This window comes from Diadema setosum, chromosome 9 (assembly GCF_964275005.1).
Source record: "Diadema setosum chromosome 9, eeDiaSeto1, whole genome shotgun sequence".
In the NCBI taxonomy this organism is placed as follows: Eukaryota; Metazoa; Echinodermata; class Echinoidea; order Diadematoida; family Diadematidae; genus Diadema; species Diadema setosum.
Genome location: NC_092693.1, coordinates 12,209,917 through 12,234,849, shown reverse-complemented (window position 1 = coordinate 12,234,849; position 24,933 = coordinate 12,209,917). Strand labels below are relative to the sequence as shown.

Below are 24,933 nucleotides of genomic sequence, written 5' to 3'. Positions count from 1 at the left end.
AACCACTTTCCTGTAGTTGCTGTGCACTATCAAAATAAGAAAAAATGTGCAAACTTATACTTCCATCAAAAATTATTTCTGCCAAGACAAAGTGATAATTCACTCGAGTCTTGCTTGCCAAGAGGTAAGAAATGACAATGAGTGGATTGAAATGGCTTGCCCATGCAGAGATTTTTGCAGGTCAAGCAGATGCTTGAACCTTAAACCTAGGTGAACATGAGTCAATATACCACCAAATAGCAGAGCCATAAGCAGTGATGGTATATCACAAGACATACCATAGACTGGTAGCAGTCAGAAATAGAGGGATTCATGCACTGCAGAGGTGACATTTCTGACAAGGATTTGTGTGGCAGGATTTTGCAATACCCCCCTTTATGACAATTCATCATGATTAACGATCGACGATGCCAACCACGTTTACTTTGTCAAGAGGGGCAATTTCCTCAAAGGCGTGAATGTTGGCAGGGGCATACAGGAGGGTACTAGTATCTGGCTTAATTCAATTTGCTGTATTGTCATGTGCGTAGAGATCATGTTTCATGTGATGGCAGATCATTCTATTGTGTCGGCGCCGTTTGACATGGATGTATGTCATGTGTCGCTGAATCCGTAAGGTCGTCGGGGGTTAATCCCGGCATCAGTCAACATTCTGACGTCTGTTTGCGGCTTCACCTCCGTGGCGCATCACGGAGGTGAGAAGAAAACCCGTTTTCGGGAGTAATCCATGAGACAGTGACAGACGGGTCGTGTCCTTGTCGTGTCCCCTGTACGGGAGCTCTCCTCCTTGCTCATGTGTCAACCGTGGATTATTTAATGAACTATAATCCAATTAGCATCAGCTGTTGGCAAGGGAGTTCCAGGTAGAAGGTGCATGTGAATGTCGGAAGAGGCTTTTTTATTGTAATCTGGCCGCAAACATGAGTTCATTCTCAGTTCACTATTGGGAGGTGCTGGGAAGTCAACAATTAGGTTTCTTATTGCTCATAAAACGTAAAAAAAAAAAAAATTGTGATGACAAATGGAGAAGCTTGGATTGACTTCATTTGAGGCCAATCTTAGGTTCTTTATTGGCCTTTCTATCCTCCCCCGCAAATATTTTCTAGTAATTATAAACAGACTGATGATGATCTTGGAATATGATTCTCATTATGACATTGGCAGCTAATTTCGCTAACCATGTTTCATAGTATTACATGCCACTTTGTTCACTACTTTATATCAGAACCATTATTTGACGAGAAAATTAATTGGAAGGAAAATTTGGTATAAGAGAATCTTCAAATGAAAGCAAAAGCAGTGAAACACAAAGAACAGAATCTCTAGCAGCTAATTCAATTACACAAATGGCAATCTTAAAAGCGTCATGTGAACATTTCACCTCCCTTTAGTGTAGCAGGTTCGTGCTCTGAACTGAAATTTAATATCAACTCCCCAAGTTGCTGCCTTAGCCTTATGAATTCCAGAAAAAATGACATACAAATTTGTAGTGCTCAGCTTGTTCCTTGTGCACACAAATATGTCACTTATTGTTGAATTTTTGTCCATTTTCGTTAAGAGTGAAACATTACAAGCAGCTTGCTTTTTTTTTTTTGACTGCGTGTCACTCTAAATTTGATCCAGCAACGTTTTTTTTTTTTTTTTTTTGTTTGTTTTTTTTTTTAAATGGGATTGCTTGGATGAGATATCTGCAGGGATAAATGGGTGGGGGGAGCTCTTGTCATAAAGGTATGACCTAGATGGCAAATATGAGGCTGATTAGGGGGATTTTCAGGTGATCTTCCAAATCAGAATAGATGGCTTTTGTCCTAGCTCCATTGAGCCTCAGCTCTCACAGGGCACTTTTGCTCCATTTTCAAACAGATTTTGATAACGAGGAAAGCTTGGAGATATAGCGAAAATTTTGTGAAACTGGGACAAAATAGGAGCAGCTAGATGATGGCATCCAGACACTATTGACTTTCCCTTTGGTTTGAAGAAGAAGAGGAAATACAACAACAAAATACATTATGATCGCCATTTTTTTTTTTTTTTTTTTGGGGGGGGGGAGGTGAGAGCACTGTCAATAACATAATTTATCTATCTCTCTGAATATCCTCATTGCATAATCATCACAATTTTAGAAATAATGGATGTGTTTAAGGATATGATGTGTTATATTTCAAGTCTAGAAAGAGAGAGATGACTTTCTATTGTGTTCTTTCTGAGCCAAATGGTCTGTACACGGTTATGCAGAAATAATTATTTCCTTCCCTTGTTGTTAATGCTTTGTGAGTGACAATGTAATCACATGCTTTGGCCTTCCCTGCTGGCTGTGAAGAGTGTCGGTGCAGAAGTGATGATTCCTCTGGTAATAAATACATGTACACACAAAAAAAGAGACTGACTTCTCTCACAAGATGCAGCCAACATACAGCACACCACCGCAACATGCTGGCAGGATTTCAGGCAGATCTTGGCACAAGTTCATGCTTTTCACAAATGCATCACAACTGATGGTTAGTCACAAGTCTCATAAAACACTGTTTGAAAGATCTGGAGTTCCATGCTTCCCCCTTTTCGTGTACATAGCTGCAGTATATTTCAGCTGGCAAGAAGGATAAAAAACATGATCACATACTGTTACAAGAGGAATGTCCGAGTGCATTTTAATTTCGCCAAGTTCGCGAGAGCCAAGATTCACGAACTTAATATGCATGCAAACGTTCTTGTCTACACTTTGTGCATAAAATGCCAGTGGAAATTCGCACAAAATTTCATGCAGCAAAAAAAAGGCCGTAGGCTCCAATTCATGAAAATATCATGCTGCGAATATGTCATGATTTCCAGCAGTGCATCTGATGCAAACACACACACACACACACACACACACACACATTACATGACACAATTATGAAATGTTTTCAAGTACATAAATGTGCTTTGTAAATGCTAGAAAAATCATCATACTTGTGACTCCACAGTGACGCTTTCCTGTGCTAGTTGTACTTATGGTACTATTAACAAGCGAATTCACGTTGCTACGTGGCAGTACCAGAGGTAATCTTATACACATTCTTAAAAAAGAGGGAACTGCTGCAAAAATCAAGATTCCCTGAAAATGTAATCAGCAAGAATGGATCACAAGTGTCACAAGTTCAGGACTATCCTGGATTTAGAGGGAGGTGAAAGAGAGGGCAGAGTGTGGGGTCCGACAAAAGCGCAGACAGTGTCAGGGTCGGAAAGAGCTCTGTTTTTTAGTTGTTTTTTTTTATGTTCCCCAAATTCATCCACCTCATCTACTTTCAACATATATTTCAATCAAAGAAGCATATCAAGGATGAAAAAATTAGACCACTTCTCTCTATTTTGTACCTCTTTATATTGTACCCAATTTGTGCTATTGATAAAATACACTTTTACCCTTTATGTGCCTTTGATTCTAATTGTTGTATCTCACATGCTATTAGCTGTTTAATGGCAGTCTGTTCATCCTTTCCCAAACTTGTATTGTTCAGCCAGCATAAATACATAGTCGGTCATTGCAATACAATCAGATCTGAAACAAGCATTTAAATACCCAATAATATCTAGTTTTGTAAATGGTTCTTAATTTCTGTTCTAGTGGGCTGATGGTGTGCAAAGAATGTATCATTCAGTGGATGTAGATCGGACAAAATGCAGGACGGGTGAAAGAAAAATTGATACTCTCATAGAGGAAAATTGAAGAATTCCCCAAATTGTGAGTTATTTTTTGTTGATTTCTAATGAAAAGAAAAAAAATGCATTCAGACAAGCCTGGGTACATGTGTTTCTATGAATTTGTTTTCCATACATATTTATTTTGTGGTTTTCTACTTTTCTGGGTATCTATTTCATATCTGGGAGAACAACTTCGATTTCATGTTTGTGAGTGCAGAGCTGTGTTTAGTTAAGATTGAATGTCGTTTACATTCATGCAGCTGTGCTGCCAACCATAGAAAACTGCATGCAGTATGTTTCTGAAGAATAAAGGGGATTGTCGAGCCTTAGATTCAAGACTCAAGATTTACCAATTGGTACTCATGAATGATACTCTGCACACTTTTACTAACTTACTGATAGATTGTTTTGATAAAGAAAAAGTTTACCTGCACTCGCCAGAAGCTTGCTCAATAGCAAAGCCACAGTAAAGTCATGCAAACACAATTCAAGGTATTGTATAGTTTTTCAGATGAACAAATGAATTATTACAGCTTATTACAAGGTTTTCAGGGAAGCGTAGCCATAGATTTCCATGCATTAGTTAATCTGTGACAAGCATGCCAAATGATGGTTACTATCTGAGGTCAGTGTTCAAGGTGAAAAACTGTAAGCCATGTTAGTTGCATGCCATGGACCTGCCGAAAGGAGAAAACGTTAAAAAAAAAAACAAACCATCAAATAGACACACAATCTCTACAGTGTGTGTCTGTACGGAAGGCAAACTCACAAACAGAAAATACCATTGAGGAGCTGATTTTGCTGTGCTGCGCATTTCCTATGGACACCTGCCCACTTGAGACTTTTAATGTTATACCACATGTATAGGGCCTGCAGTAGTGCTTTTACACTTCACACTTAACATTGAATTACACAACAGCTACTTTGATAACATTCTAAATGACAATTCATTGTGTGCACTGCTTAATGTTCTGTAGTAGTTTTCTCAAGGCTATGGGCTCTTCTAGAATGATCGTGTACAAGAGTTTAATTCCTTCGGAAGGCATATGTACACAGGTGGACCCATAACAGGATATGGAAGGGAATTGATTTAGAGGTTCAGTAGGGGCTTGCTGCTTTAATTTGATAGTGGCTCGGTTGAAATTTAGCTCACATTCTGAGAATCCAGAAAAGAAATCATGCGACTTCTGAAAATGACAGCACAGTCAGAGATGGTTGAATAAAAGTAACCAGATTTGCTGTTCCCATGTACTCTATGCACTGCCCTCCCCACATGCTTTCATCTTCGATACACAGCTTGGCTGAATTTCACGTTCTGCCACAAGCAAATGTCATAATGACGCTCGGGTACCCCTTCAATTTGAGAAGGGGGGCTCGCGTCGATGTGTGGTCTGCAAATTCCAGACTGAATAGATTGTTGTGACTCACTATGTGTGCATTCAACTTCACCAGCTCAGTCTTTTAATATGGAATTAGTTTATCAAAAGGACTAATGAGGTGATAAGCATCTCTTGCATGTCTGCATAATAAGGGGGTATGAAAAGATGACATGGTGTTAGCATCTGTGCAATGCCTCTTGCAATGATGCCTGCATCATGATCTGGGACTCAGCTCAGCCAAGTGTGTGTGTGTGTGTGTGTGCACAAGGTCTGAAAGTGCAGACTAGGCCAGGGTGCTGCTCCTACATACAGCACACACCCACACACCACACACCACACACATACACACACACACACACACACACACACACACACACAGACACCTGGCTGAGAATGTTTAGTTTATTCACATCTCACACAGATGTGTAGCCAAGGTGACACACGTCTTATCTGCCTGTATGTGGATTGCCTTGTGAGCAAAAGTGTAGGCAGGCATGCTTATTCCTCAGACTCTTAGGAACATTGTGACATACCATTTCACTGCCCAAGCTTAATTCAGACTTCCTTTCTTTGTTTTTAGATTCTATAAATGCTCAAAAAAGATACAGGGCAAGTAGCATGTGTACGATGAGTGGAAAGTACATTTGCCAGCAGAGCGTGCCTTTAGAAAATCTGCTTGAACATTGAGCACCTAAGGCCTTTCACACTGGTCAAAATAAAACAGAATTTGAATCACTTCCAAATACTTTATTTTGATGACTAATTTTTGGAGACAGAATATAACAATATTTTAAAGCTTATTATAAGCTGAATAAAGTGCAACAGAATTTGAATCACTTCCAAATATGAAGCTATGTATGGGAAAATTGTAATAGAATGTTATAAGTAATGTAAAATAAAGCTCAGTATCTAACACACTATGGCCCAAATTCACGAAGGTGGTACAAATGAAACCATGGTTTAAACCATGGACAAAAACCATGAAGCGCCAAGTGTCGCACGGAATATTTCGTTACGAAATTGGTCATTTCGTTGACAAAATGACCGTTTCGTTAACGAAATTATAATTTCGAAGATGAAATTTTCATTTAGTTACAAATTGTTGTCATTTCGTTACAAAATAATCATTTCATCGACGAATTGACTGATTTCGTAACGAAATATTCCATGCGACACTTGGCGCTTCATGGTTTTTGTCCATGGTTTAAACCATGGTTTCATTTGTACCACCTTATAAACGTGAATTCGGGCCTATGTGTACAGGGCTCAAGTGGGGGAATGTGAATGAATCAGCAAAATGAGCAAGGCACAAAAGGAACAAATAATCACAAGTGGCTTTTTATAAAAAAAAGAATCTATAGAAAAAACAGAGATCTACAAATCCACATAATTTGTGTTTTTATTTGGCAAACAAAATTGTATCAGGCAGGCAAAAGTTTAGACTTGTGACAGATGTAGATTGCTATAGATCAGAGAGAGAGGGAGAAAAACAAAGTATTTGAAATAGTACATATATGTGTATGGTAGGCAGGGAAATGTAAACAGTATAGTAATTGCACAGGCTTTTATACTGTGATCAGGCTTTTTGTGTCATATCTTCCAGGGAAAATTCAAACTGAATTGATGAGAACTTTGGCAGAGAAAAGAAATCTTAAAAGCCAAGCTTACAGACAACAAATTCATTGTTGACTCTTACGGGTGTACCTGTGAAAGGCGCAGAAATCATGTTGGCTTATTACAACTTTGCAAGCAATGTTTAAGCTCAGTCAACACTGCTGATAGATCTTCAAATATCTCATGCTCGTGTCTGCCTTGGGGGACTTTTAACATTTTGTGTTCGGAAGCTGCGAAAGCCAATTAATATTTCATATTTGCCTTGCCTGCGGTGCAATTGAAGTGTGTGTGCTACATCAGTCATCAGGGTCTTTTTTTTTTGGGGGGGGGGAGGGGTGCTTTACGTAGTATAGAGCTCAGTGAAAAATGACATTATCTATTCTCTTTGCTAGACCCTGTGCAAGATGTGTTACTGATTTGGACTGTCTATATGTACATGTATAAATGCAAATGATACTGGGCCAGAGACAATGAAAAGATGAGTGTTAATCTTGGAGTGGGTCACAAAATTCATATGCAGGGATTGCTATCTATTTGAACTCAGAGAATGCATTTGAGAGGCAAAGAAGTGTGCGAAAAAAAAAAAAGAAATAGATAAATGTTCTGCATTCTTCAGAGGTACTTTTTTTTAGGGAAATCATGACTTTAGACCTGATTTTGATTCTCGAAAGGTGTGCTTAAGTGTACAAGAGAACACTGTATATCATGCATCTGTTGGTTGTGAGAAAATACCAGGGTCGTGAGAATGTGATGGCAACTGGAAAATGAGAGAACAGAGAGTCCAACTCCGAACTTGTGCATGGACATTTCAATTTCTACAAACATAGGAGCTTGTAACCTTTTTAAGGATGATGCAAACTCCATGTTGTAGATGCTTTATTCTGATATACCAGTAAACGAGTGCTTCTTGGTGGGGGAGGATGTTTGTGGATGACTGCCAAAACAAAATCTGCCTTTATATGTTCATTGACTCTCCAAGATAATTTTCTTATAATGGGGTTTTAATGGCAAGGCCTAATATGGTTTAAGTAGCAGTATGGAAGAGGAGGGGAAGATTCTATGGCATTTCAAGGGACGTTGTGGCCTAGAGGGCTGGATGTGAGGGCATGATAACAGTAGGGTGTTCAACAACAGTGTCCTCCCCCTCCTTTTCCACCCTTTGTATTGATTGGCAAGCTGCTTAAGCAGGCTCAGAAGAGATGGATGGCCTCGTGTAAGTTTACCCCAAGAAAGAATGCAAAGGACTCGGACAAGATCTTAAAGGAGGAGATCAAGTGGAAATGGAGAGGTTTTGCCGCCATTTTAGTAGTAATACCTTACTGTGCATACATACTGTGCAATGCCTTCTGAGGAATGTACTACATACATACATCAGATCTACCAAGTCTCACGCATTCTGCTTGAGACTCAAGCATTTAGGGGCCATCTCACGATCTCACGCATGACAACCATATTTCTCACGCATCGGGCGAAGTCTGCAACTTGGGGCTATAATAATGAGCGTAGCTCAAAAGATTAAAGTGATAGATGCAATTGAAGGTATATTTCCCTTTTGTCTTTCAAAATAAGCAAAAAATAGTCACTTAAGTATGCACCTGATCGCACCATTAAGAGTTAATTAAAAAAGCTCCCTACCGTGGGAGGCCACAGGGGGGAAAAACCCTTCCCACACCCTCGCTCGCACACCATTCGCATGCCGAGATGCCGAGTCATGAAAATCTCACTCATAATTTTTTTTTGAACTTGGCATCCCTGCATACATTAGTTTCATTTTTGTATAGAGCAACATTATCAGATAAAAGTAAAGGATGAATAATTCACATAAATTGACCACCATTACCCGCACTCAATGAAATAGTGTTGTTGGTTTCGGGAGATTAAGTAGAATTATTTTGCGAGATCGAGTGGATGTGTACACTTTGTATACATGTGCAAGGTCTATCACATAGACGAATGAAGAAGTGATAATCCCAAGCAAGTTTGAATTTGAACAGGTTGCCCAAATTGTTGCCTCATATCATGATGACAACCATGACAAGATCACCTCATCTGAATCTGAGCTCACCGTTTTGAATGTTTACATAAGAAACAGGATCTATGTTGATGCATAACAAAGGCAGAGTGATACCCTTCATTTGTTATCATGAGGAATGCATCTGAAGGCTAACAACTATTCACTATGCTTCCAGACAATGGTTGCTTAGCATATTTATATAAAGGGATTAACTGTGATGTGCAGATAAGCAGATTGGCTGGTAAGACAAAGTGATGACACAGACCCTTGTAAAGCATTGTTTCACCCGCGCTTGTCTTATCAACTCACTTCTGTCACAGAATTAAGGTTTCCAGACAGCTTTTAGGGAGTTTTGAGTAGGTGATAAATTTATGTAAAGCTGTTTTGATTCTGGGAAACAAGTTTCTGAAGCACGGAAAAATGTGTGATTGCAAACAAGATTGAGTCAGAAACATGTTTCTGTAGTGTTGATAAATGCAAAGTCATTTTTAAATGCATTTATGGCCTCAACCAGCCCATGCCAACTACAACTGCCAACTACTGTAGAGGTAGTTATTTCCGTGCAAGTAATTTTTCACACTCGGCTGTCTAAGATGAATTTTGCATGTTTATAATTCCACGGAAGCATGACATTTATCAGTAGCACATACGACGTGTTAAAATATTTGCATGTTTTTATTTTTGTGCTGGTTTCGGGTCGAGCGGAATGTGCAAAATTTCCACACCACGAAAATTTTCACTTTTACAGTATGCATCTCCGCTCCTCAGGTATAACTGTGCAATGGAACTGTGTAGTGACAAGGCCTCCCAATCAACTCACAACAGAGTTGATGACCCAACAACTGCAAGAAATGCTATCTGAGACGCATGCAAACATTATAATATTTTGAAGTGGGTATTCAAACGCATTTCAAACATGGGAAAGTTGATGAACACGGCCTTTGACGAACTGAATTCCTTATGATACATGCTGCCCTGGCTATGACATTTAACTCAAGTCATGAAGCCATACAAGCTGTGCTTTCAAGATGACGACATATTGCCCTGTCTGTGACATTCAACTCCTGTAAAGTCATGTGTGCTGTATACAAAATAATTATACGTAGATAAAAAGTGAAGCATTTTGTGCAAGTTTTGAGGCTCACTGTAGTTACCGTAGATTCATGCTATCAATTTTCTTTCTTACTGAGGTATGCAGACTTGACATAAAATATTAAAAAACAAAATCTTCATGTTGAATTTTAAAAAAGAGAAGTTCAGACCATGAATGCTTATTACTGCTCTTCTACTTTTCAACTGAAACTTAGTTTTATAGCAGATAGTAAATGTACTGTGCAGGAATAATATCAATGTCATAGACATAGTTTGTGAGCATCAATAATGCTTAACCCATGGATGGCTAATCCCAAGTATATACTCAAGCAGGTGTTTATGGGAAATATCTGTTGAAGCAAAATCAGCTCGTCCTCAGGTAAAGGTGAAGTTTATGTGGCTATAGCTTTACTGACTGGGCAGTAATGGCGTGGTATATCTTGACTGGTACAAATCTGGATAAGTCATCAGACAACCAAAACAAAATCCTGCTTGCACGAAGGAGGGGAAGTATAAAAAAAAGAAAAGAAGATGATTTTTATGCGTATTTGCAAATATCACAGGCAGAAATGTGTTTTTGCCATTAGCGTTTTTAGTGTTGCCACGCATCAGGGAAAAGTCATTGTCCCTATTAGAATAGTAGCATCCATGGCCCACTAAACTCTCAGCTTTTGGGAATTCAGCCATGCAGTCATTTTATTCACATTATACTTGATCCTGTTGTGTATTCCTTCATATAAAGCGTTGCCAGGAATGTAGTGTATTTTGCTCTGTGTGTAACAAATTTCATACATTTTCATGTAGCTTTTGAGTCATGGTGTAGAAAAGAGATAAAATCCACTGTAAAGCCTTTATACATACTCTGTAGCTCTGTTACCTTTTTGATAATTTATAGACTTGTGTAGATACATAAAGCTGCAAAATATGCTATGAAAAGCTATTGTCCATCAAGAACTGACTCTTACTATTTTGCATATAAACTCAGTCTGGAGTTCACAATTCAAGGTACGTTCATACAGAACTGCTGTTGATGAAACTAAGGCACTTTTTTTTGGAATGAAGGAGTAGGTTGTTGTTGTTTTTTGTCTGTACCTCCATTTGTCTGCATATATTTCTCTCAGTTGATTCAAACCTTCACAAACATTGCACCAATTTCACACTTCACATTTTTAGTGTTCTGGAGTAATAGGCAAATCTAGATATGATTTTAACAGTCAAATTGAAACCAAGGTCAAACTAATATCATGGTCAACAGTCAAGAGTCTGATATCAGTTGTTGTAGTCATCATGCCGTATACATAGCTTGAATATCATATGACTATTGCTCTGATAAGACTAGGAGATGGCTAGTGCTTGGGAGGGTTAGGAGTCACAGAATTGCTGCCATTTTGAGATACATTTGATGTCATACTGTACATATGGAGTGCACATCTTGGTATTTGACAAACTTTAGGAACAACATGAAAGTTGAAATCAAGGTGAAAAATTGGGTATGACATGGCTGTATTATGAATTCAGACAGAAGACTTTATTGTAAGTTTACAAGCATGGGTATGTTACGACAGTGCAATAAGAATACAAGATATGAGAGAAAACATTAAAAATGTGATAGGGTACATTTACATGCACAATGGGATGTATGACACATTGCCTGTATTTTCAGTTCATGCACCATATAACAGCTGTTTTGATAAGTTCACATCAGTACCTATATATTTATGGCCACAATCATACACAGATCTCTGCTGTATGTCATTATTCATAGCTTGACAAGGATATGTGTAATCTGTGCATCTTTGAGAATCAAACGGCTTGCATGTCCACCACACCTTCCTGTTAGAGTCCAATATCTCAATCCCAAACCAGGCCACTCCATCAAGCATTCCACAAACAGTAGATTATTTTTCCTCCCCTCCATCCTGTTTTTTTTTTATCAATCTGAAAGGGGTTGTCAATTTTTGTTTTCATTATTAAATAGAAGATTGTATAGATAACGAAGTACATTATGAATGTGTGTCTGTGAGTGGATATCAAGCCAATTGTCATTGTATTTCCATGTGTATTGCAATAAACATATCATGTATAAATTCAGATGTAAAGCACAGCTACGTGTAGGTCTGTTGAAGCTTACTTGTAGAATGGAAACAAAAGATGGCATGGACTTTGGAGCTGTGCGTAAATTAGATTTTTATAAATTTTTTTCAACCAGCTGGAAAGATTTCTTATTGAGCCTAGACCCCGTTTACAGTGCAGGCCTGGGCCGAGCCACGGCCGAGCCGCGGCCGAGCCCAGCCTCAATTGCGAGGCCGAGCCCCGCAATTTTGTCCGTTTACACTGCCGGGCTCGGGCACGCTTTTAATTCAAACCTTTCAATATTTTGTCGTAGTGGCGCTCTGCACAAATGCAATTTGGCATAGCCTGGTTTTCAGACCCTTTGCCAACTGGATTCCGTGGCGAGGAAGTCGCCGTTCGGGCAAAGGCCTTTGCCGAAGGAAAAATCCTTTGCAGGACAAGACCTTGAGAGTCTTGACTGCCTTTTAATCATCTTTTTGTATTCATGTATTTTTCCATTTCGAACAGAAACTAACTTACAAATATGAAGGTTTTTTTTTTTTCAGAATAAGTGGATATTAACATTAGAATGTATAAAAACAAAGTTCATATTTATAGCAATTGATAAGATAGGTAAGACCCCGTTTACAGTGAGTGAAAAGGCCGGGCTTGGGCCCCGGCCGAGCCCGGCCTATATTTCACTGTAAACACGCAAAAGCCCAAATGCGGTACCAAAATCGGCCGCACATTTAGCCAAGCTCTGGAGGTAGTCTCGGCCGCGCCTCGGCCGTGGCCGAGCCCGGCCTCTTCTCACTGTAAACGCAAACTGGGCCAAATGCGACCGGCGCTCTCCCAATAACAGTCGTTTGTTTACAAGCAGAGCACCACTGCGACAAAATATTGAAAGGTTCGAATTAAAAGCCCGAGGCCGAGCCTGGCACTGTAAACAGACAAAATTGCAGGGCCAAGTACCGCAGTTGAGGCCGGGCTCGGCCGCGGCTTGGCCCAGCCCTGCACCGTTAACGGGGTCTAAGATGCTTTATGGTTTAAGAATATGTTAATCACATTTTCAGACAATATGAGTGCGTATAGTATAATCTTCATACAGCCAGCAAAAATGTATTGTTAACCCTGAATTAGGATATTAAGAAGAGTAGAAATTGTCCTTTGTCTTCATATGAGGGATGTGTTCAGTATGATCAGTCAAGACCATGACAATACTCATTATGGATAGGAGTAAAAAGTTTGTTTGTATGGAACGCAAACACTTATGTTCCGGATGATGTTGGCGCTAACACCTTGGTACCAGGTACAGAGCTAAGCGCTGGCTTTGCTTGTCTAATTGATTCACTATCAACAGACTCTTAGGGCATTGTAAATATAAACTTGACATAATACTCAGCCTGTGCAAACCGTCCAGATCCTAGAGATATCAGGCGTAATGAATTTGCCAGATCATTCTGCTCATTCAAGATTCCGCACTTGACTTTGATCAAAGTCCAGTGTATGGAGATTTGTCATTTGAGTAGGTTGGCAACATCCCAGCCTGTGGCGCAGGAAAACCAGATGGAAACGAAATTGAGGAGCCGATGTGACATGTTCAAATACACAGTCAAGATGGAGCAAACATAATTTGACATGGATGTCATATAGAGTGACAAAGTGATTTCATCAAAGTATGAATACTTTATTAGTTTAAATAATCTGGATGGGTGTCATAGGAGTAACAGTGATTTCATCAAAGTATGAATACTTTATTAATTTAATTTATCTGGATCGATGTCATATGGAGTAACAAAGTGATTTCATCCAAGTATGAATAATTTATTAGTTTACATTATCTGGATGGATGTATGTCATGTGGAGTAACAAAGTGATTTCATAAAGGTAGGAATATTTTATTAGTTTAAATTATCTGGATGGATGTCAAAGGGAGTGACAAAATAATTTCATCAAAGTATGAATACTTTATTAGTTTAAATTATCTGGATGGATGTATATCATGTGGAGTAACAAAGTGATTTCATAAAAGTAGAAATATTTTATTAGTTTAAATTATCTGGATGGATGTCAAAGGGAGTGACAAAATAATTTCATCAAAGTATGAATACTTTATTAGTTTAAATTATCTGAGTGGGCATTCATTCACTTGTCATGAAACATTTCCTGGGTGTGAACTTCACGCGCCATGTGTTTGGACGTTTACCATCTGGATTCATTTCTTTTGTTTTGTTGATACTCACCCACTGCAACACCGGAGTAATGTGGCCTAAATTCTGTATTAATATTTTTGTTGGCATTGCTTAAGCTGTTTGGTGTCATTTGATGATCCTATGAATAAGTGGCAATGCCAGAGGTTACCTATGTTTTGATGTGGCTGAATAAAAATAGTCATTCAAGTAGGAGCTAAAAGGAAGTTTGTTGGACTTGTCTGAATGTGTCCACATTTTTTTTTTCATAAAAACCACACACTTCTAAGGAAAAGCAGTTGACGCATTTCAGTCTTTAGTCATGGTTTTGAAATTGCTCATCTTACTAAGAAATACAAAGATTAATCTTGTAATATGCTTAGCAATTTGTACATACAGTATAGATTTCTTCCAAACAATTCCTAGTGACATACAATGTATCACCACCAGAAATGTGTACCAACTGTGTACGGTTTACTGACTGCATGCCATACTGCTCCTCTCTTCTTCAGCTGTTCTCTCAAAAAGAAGAATGCACAGATTTGAACTTCCAGTGTATTATAGTACGTCTTTGGGTTTAAATTGAATTAAAAGCAGAAACCTAAGGATTTTGTGATGTCCCATATTCATATCTATGCTGTTTGCGGTATCTATATGGGCAACCATTCCGCAGAGTTTACATCAGTTTAATGTTGTTTCATAACCTTTACTGTTTATTTGTGAGTGTTTACTTGATTGCTGTTGCATGCTTTAATTATTGCGATGTCTTCAAGGCTGTTTTGGGCACAATGGTCCATGCATTCGATCACTTTTAATCATGCATTAAAATCATGTGTATATTTTCTTTTCTACGAGTACCCAATGGCAAGTTATCATGTACAACATATGCTAGAAAGAAGAGTTTTAGATAGCTTGGGTCCATGTACTGAGAGTGAAAAGATTTTTTTTTTTTTTTTTCAGAAGAGAAAAAAAAAGATTACAAGACATTATGCCTCACCTCTCATAAGTCAGTGAAGCTGAAAGATCACCTTATATCTTGTTACGCACCGAAAAATGTCAATCTCGCTTTCCCTTGTGCTCAATATTTGCCGTCAGTGAGCGAAAACCCTTTCCATCATTCAAATGGAAAAGTGTTATTCTCAGGCTGCGCTGCATGTGGCACCCTTTGCTCTATCATCATTTGCGCTGTCATCTGACACCTCCAACTCTTTATTCTTTTATTTTTTCTTTTTAGTTCTGTCTGTTCTTAGCGGCCATGAATTTGGTTCTAGCTCACAGTGCCCGCTGTCTATGAAGTATGAAATTTCAGAGTCACCGTGACACTTGTGTCAGTGTGCATTGTTAGTTATCGATTCGCTCTGATACCTTTCCCTTTCAGAATTTTTGGATAATTTGTGATATGTGCAGATGGGAAAAAAAGTGATTGTTGCATGGATCTCAACCTTCTGCCACCCTCCTCCCAAAGAAAACAACAAAACCGTGTAAACTGTTCTGTTTCCTACTCAGTTTATATAAAATATCATGCAAAAGAAGAAAAAAAAAAACTGATGAAAGTCTCTGGTTGTTAATGTTATTAATTGCAGGTAAAGACTAAATTATATTCAATTTCTAGGTCTAGGTGTACTTTCAAATAGCCGAATGCCCAGCAACAGGATACTACTTATAATTTTTTAGAGATTTTGATTTTATATCAGTGAACACAAAGTTCTGCTCAGTGAACACTCTTTGTGCTACTACCTTTTTATAATGTAATTAGATGGGCAGTTGTTTGAAAGGTTAGGACTTGAACTTGGTGGATTTCATGGAAGCTCACACTTGTGGAACAGTACTGAAAAAGTGATGGTAGTTATGCTGTGTCACGACTTGAAGAATGCGTAAAGCATAAATGCGTAAAGTGGAAAATTTTCACTGAAATTTGGTTTTATCTTCCCTACCAGGACCACAGGGATGGTACAAGAGCTTCCCACAGGCTGGGGGCAAGCGCCAGTCGCCCATCGACATCCAGAAGAAGGCGGTCCAGTACGACACCAAGCTGGCCGAGAAGCCGCTGAAGATCTGCTACGACCCAAACCGTACTAAGTCGCTGATCAACAACGGACTGACATTCCGGGTGGACATTGACGCGTGTGATTCCAGTAAGTTTACCCTTTGTGCGTTCTGAGTGCCTATTGGCACAGAAAACCGCGTGTAGCATCGTGATACACACTGTCCAAAATTCCTGGAATAGACAGGCCTATATTCACAAACATGGTTTATGTCAAAACCATGCTCTAAATTTAGTCCATGGATGAAATAAGCATGAAATAGGCCTACCTTACACATGCATGCCTGTATCTACACACTGTTATCATTGGATGTCTGTTTGTTGGTGTTCACAATCTGTCACACGCATTTACGCAGAGAAAAAGAAAATGCATAAATCATGGACTGACTTTGATCCACCTCCATCTGAGCATTCATCATAGATCCATATGTAGCCAAATTCTTATCTATGAAATTAACATTTGAATTTGTAGTCCACGTCAATCACAGTTGTGCTAAGCCAGTCATATCTTGAAAATATTGCCTTTGAAAGCATCCATTTCTCTTTTCCAGGGTAAATGTCAAGTATATTCATAGTAGCAGTGCTTACAGTTGCTGATATACAAATGATATACAGCCAAAAGATATAAATATTTGTGTCCCAAGTGTAAAGTACATTTTGGATGTCATGCCAAAAGAAATAGATGGTGCCAAAACTGTTTCTAAATGACCTGTTACTGGATATATCAAGATCTTCATACAAGTGCAGATAGTTATCTTTTGGAGTGGAGATTCATATCTGTTTCCACTATTCTGAAATGCTTACAGGATTAAAATATACAGAGTGAATACATCACATTTCTCAGGGAGAAGGGAGAAAATTAAAGTGGGAGAATGTATATAAAAAGCTTTTTAAGTGTCCTATTCATTCATAATTGAAAAAAAATAGATCAAATGGGTGGACCATTTGGATATTGCTTGTATTGCATATACCATGTATGCCCAAATTTTAATAATAATGCTTTATTATTCTTGAAATTCAAGGTTGATGATATTAAAGACAAAATGCATGGAGACTATGAAAGCATTGTCATTTGTCACAATTACAGTAGGATTGAAGTCATTTACTACCAGTTCTATACAAGAAAAATGTATGCTCAAAGACAACTTAAAAAAAATAATTAGTTAATTGACAATAATTTTCAGACATTATTAGACATGGACTTGATGGTTATTAAAGCTACAGGAAATGAAAGATGGGATGTTATCACTTGTGATGCTGTGTGATGAGAACTAAGTATCAGCTCTAAAATAACCATGGGTAAGGTTAAACTTGGTCAAAATTGTTCTAAAGGGTCAAAATATGTGAAGTGATGGATGATTAAATAGGCTTACATGCACACATTGCTGCAGTATTCATAGATCCACATCAGTTTTTACTTAGGGTCGGGCACAAGTGAGGGTTAGTGCCTTCTGGTGGTGTTCTTTGTTCAATGCAATGCCCTGGCAAGAAGATTGTAATTCACCACTTATTTCGACTTCATCACATCATGTGATGCAACAATATGAAGTGACCCTCTTCAACTTCTTAATTTGCCCACCCAGAGTCATGAATATAAAAATGACCTGGTCAGTGCTATACAGCCATTGTTTGAATTCAGACATTTTCCCCTTGTTTTTCTGTGGAGGGGGAGGGGGGGGGGGGGAGGGGCCAGAACTTTTAGAATAGCTTGTTGTGAGCAACTAAACTCTAAAATAAATATTGTCACATTGCGACTGGTGTCTGACCACCCAATTTTAAGCCCTTAGGAAGGCCATATCATGAGTTTATCCCCCTATCATTTGATAGTTTTGATGTCGCCCGTTGCACATATTGGTGCCAGGGTTTGGTGAAGAGCTCGCAATGCTACGTTACCCTCAACCTGGTAAATTAATGGAAGGTGCTGCTACCCTGACAGCAGGCCTACCTGCAACATAATTTTGTATGACACAATGAGAATGCAGCACAGCAAGGATGCAAGCCTTTCGTGAGGTGTACCTGTACATGATATAATATTACAGGGGAGTAGTCCATGCCAATTTTGATGGATGCAATGCATTTTATACATATGATGTACTTCTACAGTTACGGAGAGATTTCAGCACAGAGATTAAAAATGTCATATTTCAGTTGTTTCAAGTGCACTTGTGATTTTGTAAATTACTCTTTCTTTCATATTCTTAAGTTTCATGTATGAGGAAGAGAAAGTATGGGGTCAAAATGTCAGTGATTTTTTTAATGCTATGTGGGACATTATAATATGCTACTACAACTATATGGCCTATTTTTAGACACCAGAAGTGTGACATGCAATTACAGTATACAGGAAGAAGCTGATTTGTGCACACATTTCCAATAAATACATATCATTTTCAGCTTTAATTCCCTGCAAGTACATGTACTTTGCAGGGGCTATCAAAAATCCTGTTGAAAATGCTAGAGTGCCTAAAATAGCTACATATGTAGTTTACCTTATGAGCATTTGAACTTTACTCGTGGTGTCCAACTTATTATTATTTCTTTTTTAAGGAACATTACACCATGGGGTTGGATTAAGGCCTTTCAAAAGAGTCAATGTACAAGTTGATATTTTTTTTTTTTTTTTTTTGCATTGTGGATTTTTTGCACTTTGCATAACATGAAGCTCGAGTGAAAATAAAAGATCTTCATTTATTTTGCTTATTGTTTTGTTGTTGTTATTTGTAGTTTTCTTCACACTGACCAGTCCTGTTATATGAGTAAATTTGCTGTCGCTATGCAGAACAGCTTCCTTTTATCATGGTACATGCTGCAAAAAACTAACTGCCGTGGAAATAGCGAGCTGTTTGAAATGCTTGCTCCATGTTGTGACCGTCCATGAAATTGAAAACACGCAAATAGTTCATCTGACCCGGCCACATGCGAAAAATTTCCGCTTTTACAGTAGGTGATTGAAACTTGGCAGGTCTGGAGAAGAACACAATGAAAAATGGCAGTGCTCACACCATGGAGCTACTAACATGCTCACACAAAACATTAGACCAAACAACAGTAATGTGCAGTGCTGCCGGATATGAAAATTAGTGAATATTTCATGGAATGAGCATTACAGTAACGAGCACTAAAACTGAATTTTTGATGAGCAATCCCACCGTAATTGCTTTGACTGCGTCCTCAAATTTTGCACCTAAAAATGAACTTGTGGAGGTGTATCTTAAACATGTAAAGTGAAACATCAAAATTTTAATCCTGGAGACACACCTGCAATGCTCAGCTTGGTGTTTGTTTGTTTGTTTTTTGAAAGAAAAAAAAAGAAAGAAAGAAAATATTAAAACCCAAGGGGCTAATGAAGAATATCCACATAATGGCTTTAATGTATGGTACTAAATCATTGATTGTTCCCAAAGATTGGCTAGCCAACTCTACTGACTAAATAAAAATGTAAAAGTAGAAGCCTCAGGGTACTGTTGTGCATGTACCAGTAGTAACCCAAACCCAACCAATCTTTGTTCAACCACTAAGTCTTTGGAATGTTAGTGGACCTCAAATATTGAAAAAGAATAGAATAGAAGTATCACAACAAAAATATTTACTGCCCCTTATTCCTGCTCATGCATTGCCAATCTTACGTGTATCCGTACAAGTTCTTTTTCTTTATGAAGAGTGAATAGTTTGGTGACATTTGAAAAAGGAATGTGACTTGATGTTGTGTTAATAGTGGAACGTTTTATTGCGGGTAATGAATTTGTTCAGAGAATGATGGATGTCCTATCACATGTTTGTAGATGGCGGAATTGCTGTCAGTCCTTTATTGTGCTTTCATTATAAGACGGTGATTTATATGAGTGATGTTGTACCAAGTGTTTGCTCACAGCAAACACACGACACATCTAATGACTGCCATGAAACACATTCACTCAAATATTGGCATCATAATGGGATCAGAGTGCATGTTTGCTTGTTTCCAGCATGTGTGCAAGATTTATTAAGTACGGCTACCAAGAACTCCTGGAAGTTTTCACTAGAGAAAGTTTATTTGAAAACATTATCATTGATTCCAAGTATTATAAAGAAAATGTGCCTTTGGCATGGATTCCTGTATGAATTTCACCTAGGCCAGTAACTGATGGTGGATAAATGTGAAAATGCTGCTCAGTTTTTTTTTGTTTTCTTTTGTTTGTGTTTTGTTCCTTTGCGACACAAGGTTGACAGACTGCTGTGACCTGACCTTTACTAACTATGTGACATTTGATAAACAGTATGTTGGGACTGGGAGGGCAGTCAGCTTGTTAAAGATAATGACATTCATAAGGGTGGGATTTCACGGAGCACGCGAACGATTTGCGAAGGACGCGAATAGCAAAATCCAGCATTCGTATTTTAGTCTGCAAAAGATCGCCAAACGAACGTGAGGGTTCAGAAGCGTCGTCAATTGTTCGCGAATGTCGTTTTTACTTCGGCGAGAATTTCAAAAAAGTTTGAAATTTTTTGCGAACCTTTTCCGCACACTTGGTCGTGATTTGCTCGTGAATTGTTCTCGAAAGTGTTTTTAAAGCCTCGTCATATACGCAAGACCTTCGCAAGACACGCGCGATGTTCGCAAAATGTTCGTGAAACCTCAAACAGACTCCGAAACTTTGGAGAATGTTTCGCATATGTTACGCGAAATCTGCGAAGTTTTTCCGATCATTTTACGACGTAATCGCAAACTGTTCACGTACCTTTTGAGATATTCTTGCGAACGTTTAGCGCACGTTTGGGGGATGTATGACCTATACGTTTTCTACAAATAAAAATCGTAGCATACATCTAAACATCAAACAATTATTAACAACTATAGTAACAAAAGAAATTAAAGACTAGCAAGGAGAAATAAATGTTTGATATACAAAAAAAAAATTGTAGAATACACTTAGAATTAATCTAAAGTATGTAAAATTTCATTTGAACTATAGAGATTATGTGTTGGAGGAACTGCAAAAAAAAAAAAAAGATCGAAGGCTTTACTAGTGGAGATATGTCCTAGGAAAAAAAAATGTAGGCAAGCACACGATAGAGAAATGAGAGAAAAAGAAAGGAGAAATAGAGGAAAGAAAAAAATTCAACTCAAGACAGCTTCCACCTCTCCTTGGGTACATTTTCTCCCATGATTATTGAAAATTTTTCGTTGTTCGCATTTCCGTCGCGTGTTCTTCGTGTACGTAACATGCTGTACTTTAGCAGTGATACACACGACATTCGCACATACGTCGTGGAAACTTCGCACAAATTGCGCAAGAATAGTTTTCGGCTTCATTGTCGGAAAACATTCGGAGAAAAACTTTTCTGAATGTTGGATTTTGTCATTCGCGTCCTTCGCAAATCGTTCGCGTGCTCCGTGAAATCCCACCCTAAAGCGTTGAGGAGGAATGGGGGATCTAGAAGACATGTTGAATTAGTGTGCAGTTCTCATGACATCTGGCTTTGGAATGAGAAACCACATCTTCACAAAGTGACGGGGAGAAAGGGCCTTCGGATGCAGAGGGAAGGAGGAGGAGGAACAGAAAGGGGGATGGAACGAAAAAAGGGAGACTTGCAAGTTTGTCTCAGGGAGCATTTGATGCTGTATAAAGTCACATAATTCTAATATGGCATGAATTTTGCAGCTTTCACTTCCCTCACCCTTTTTCCTTGAGAAAACTTGTAGACAGCTCTGGATTTACCTGCTGGTTATGTCAGACATATTTTTTCTTCTTTTATTTTGTTAATTACATTCAGACTGTTTAGCTTAATTTTCTTTTTCTCCATCATGTAAAACAACATTGTTTATAAATGCATTGATCAATGAATACTCAATCAATGTAGTAATAGGCATTGGGAGTGTCTTTGTACAGGTCATTACATGGAAAAACCATGGTTTACATGATCATCTTGATAATATGTATGATACAGCCAATGCAATATGTGCACTACGAATATGACCATGAATGACAGTCATTTAGCAGTCTAAAAGAAAAATTCATTCTTCTGTACCAGGGATATAACCCCAGAGAATAACCATTGTATGCAGAAGGCCAAATGTGAATTCTAGGGGGTAATATAATATGCCAGAAATAGCAGTTGCCAGGCATTCTGCTAATTTTAGTCAGTTTGATGATATGCAGTTCCTCACTAAATTAATCGTTTATACACCACTGAGCAAATTGAATCTGTATAGTTTGATGATTGGGGGAAGGGGGGGGGGGCTGAAATTGTCCATTTTCTGTGTGGTGTCATATATTCTTGTTGACAGTGCCATGCATTTAAGTGCTCATTTGTTCTACATTAAGGGATTTGATATTCATTTGTTGTATTTTTCTAGAGCTAGGTGGGATGTAAAAGACTTATACAGATAATTGTGACTGCAATTTACTATGATGTATCAGGTATTTTGTGTGCAGTATGTGATGCTGAAGACAGATGCTCTCTATAATTAGTAATATTGATGAATTATTATGGTGTCTTTTTGGGGGGTTTGTTTGGGGGTTTACAGAATTTACCAGTGGTGGATCAGCCAGGGGCTGGGGGCGCACCGGGCATGTGCCCCACTTTAATTTTGTCCTCTTTAATTTACAAAAGAAATTTTCTTTAACAAAAAAAATGATAATGATTAAGGGGGTTAATCAAACCCGAAAGCTGCACAAGATAATTACCTGTTGAGACCTTTTTTTTTTTTTTTTTTTTGGGCTTGTCAGCTAATTACCCCTAGAAATGGCACTTTGCCCCCCCCCCCCCCCCCCTTTTACGAAATTCCGGGAATTGCCTGTTTACAGTGTTTGCACAATTTTAAGAAGAAATTTATGAATTTAACCACATAGTCTGCATATAATACATTTTATTGGCAATGTGATTCTTCAGTTCAATAGGGTTTTGCCTTTCGTTTCTTCACTAGCTGCTACAGTCGAGAGTCACTCATCCCATTTTCAAATTTTGGTGTATTTCCAATCTTTACAACTGCTTTAAGTTTGACGATGTGTATGTTTTCATTCTTCATTTCTTGACTTATCAATTTGTAAATTAGTGACATTGGATTTTTGAGTGGCTCTGCAGTGTCTGCTTGTTAGAGACCGTACATTTATAAACTATTATTTGTGTTACAGCTGTAGAACTATACCATTATATCACCAGGAAATATGCAGCCAATTTTGACAATACTGTCAATGGGGGTTCTTCTGTGGAAGGATGCAGATAATACACTCTTTTTTTTTGGGGGGGGGGGGATTTTGACACAGGTACAACTAATTAACTTTGATAATATCATTGGGGCACTATCCTCGACAGGAACATTGGAGGTCTAACCATGAGCTCATTCGCATTAACCCATTGAGAACGAACTGATTTTGCTACAGCATGCATTTCCTGCCCGAGTATACTCGGGACTCGTCCTCAATGGGTTAATGCTCGTCATTGATGTCAAGACTGTAGAGTACTGAGGTGATGATACCACAGTCTTTTGTTCAAGCATAGTTAGCAACCATTATGTGCACGGATAATCAGGCTACATGAGGTTGTTTAGAATCAGTTTCCATGGCAATGAATGGCTATGGCGTCAGACCCCGGTATTTTTTGAACATCAAATTAATGAGTACCAGGTTTGGTAACAAGATTATGAAGTATGGTGTAGCCCTCTGCTCTGTGGATGTACTTGTTGTAGTCCTTGTGAAGATGTATGATAATGTAACCATTAGCTTGATGAAAGACCGCCACTGGTAGACACATAATTCCTTCTGCACATTAAAACTCGGGACTGCATGTAATGTGAAATATAAATGTATACAAAGCAGAAAGGCAATTCAGCAACCATAGTGGTTAAATTTCTTTGTGAGGCGATTTGTATCTAATAAATGGCCCTTCTAGATCTGTGACGCGCCACATGGATTGCCCTTTTCATCAAGCTCTTCACAACTTCAAAAACATTGTAATTTCAAACCCTCATGGCTGAGACAACAAAACTGTAAAATACAAGGCCATTCATGTAGACAAATAACTTGCTTAGTTTAGGATCAATTGAATTCCCATATTCATTAAAAGCCATCAGTGAAACCTATGTATAAAGCTTTCTATAGTGTAAAGGCAAACACAAAATAATTTCTTGTGCTTGATGAAAGTCCTTAAAATTGGATGTCATGACTTTTCATCAAAATTTGCATCAGTTGGTGACTGCTTCATCCATTTTTAAAAAGAATAATATGGCTTTGTTTGCGCCTGACAGGTTCTGCCTGTGAAACAAAATTTACCGAAAAAGGGGAAAAAAATCTCCATGATATAGGACCTACATCACTGATGTGAAAACAGTCAGATCAGTGTGTCATCTTGTACCAGGTGTTGCTATCTGCAGAAGTGCTCAAATCAGTCATTGCCGTGCAAATGTTAAGCATTCCGAGCTTGGAGATCTTTAGCCAACACCCTCTGATGACATCATGCTGATTATGTAATCAAGCAATTTATTCTCCTTCTTCTTCTTCTTCTTTTTCTTCTTTTTTGAGGGTAAACTGACTCCTCCATTTATGGAGACTGTTTGCAGATGAAAGACATTGCCATACATTTGTACATCTTAACTCCAAATAGATTCTAAATACTTTATTTTTCTCTCTTTTTGTGTTTAAAAGAGTGGCACCTATGGATTCCCCACTGATAAAAACAAGTCATTGGCTTCTAACACCTGCATAGTGAGGAACCTTTAAGTGAGCAATGTAAGTCTACATTAGTAGGCTATTTGAGAAAGTGATTCCCTGCTGCCTACTCTTCCAAAAAGAGCGGAAAAATGAGTGAATGTGATGCAGATGATTATCAAAGATTTACTCACAGGCTGTGACTCAATTTAGTCTTGCAGGTCTAGAGTGTACGTCATGT

General features: G+C 38.3%; 1 protein-coding gene across 1 annotated transcript in view; it reads left to right on the top strand.

Annotated features, from left to right (window-relative positions):
- The window catches only part of LOC140232509 (carbonic anhydrase-like), a 51,093-nt gene that overhangs the window by 13,084 nt on the left and 13,076 nt on the right, over nt 1–24,933 (top strand). Inside the window, exon 2 of the mRNA XM_072312604.1 lies at nt 15,959–16,156. Within this exon, the coding sequence (XP_072168705.1) occupies nt 15,959–16,156 (198 nt within the window). The remainder of the gene's footprint in view (nt 1–15,958; nt 16,157–24,933) is intronic.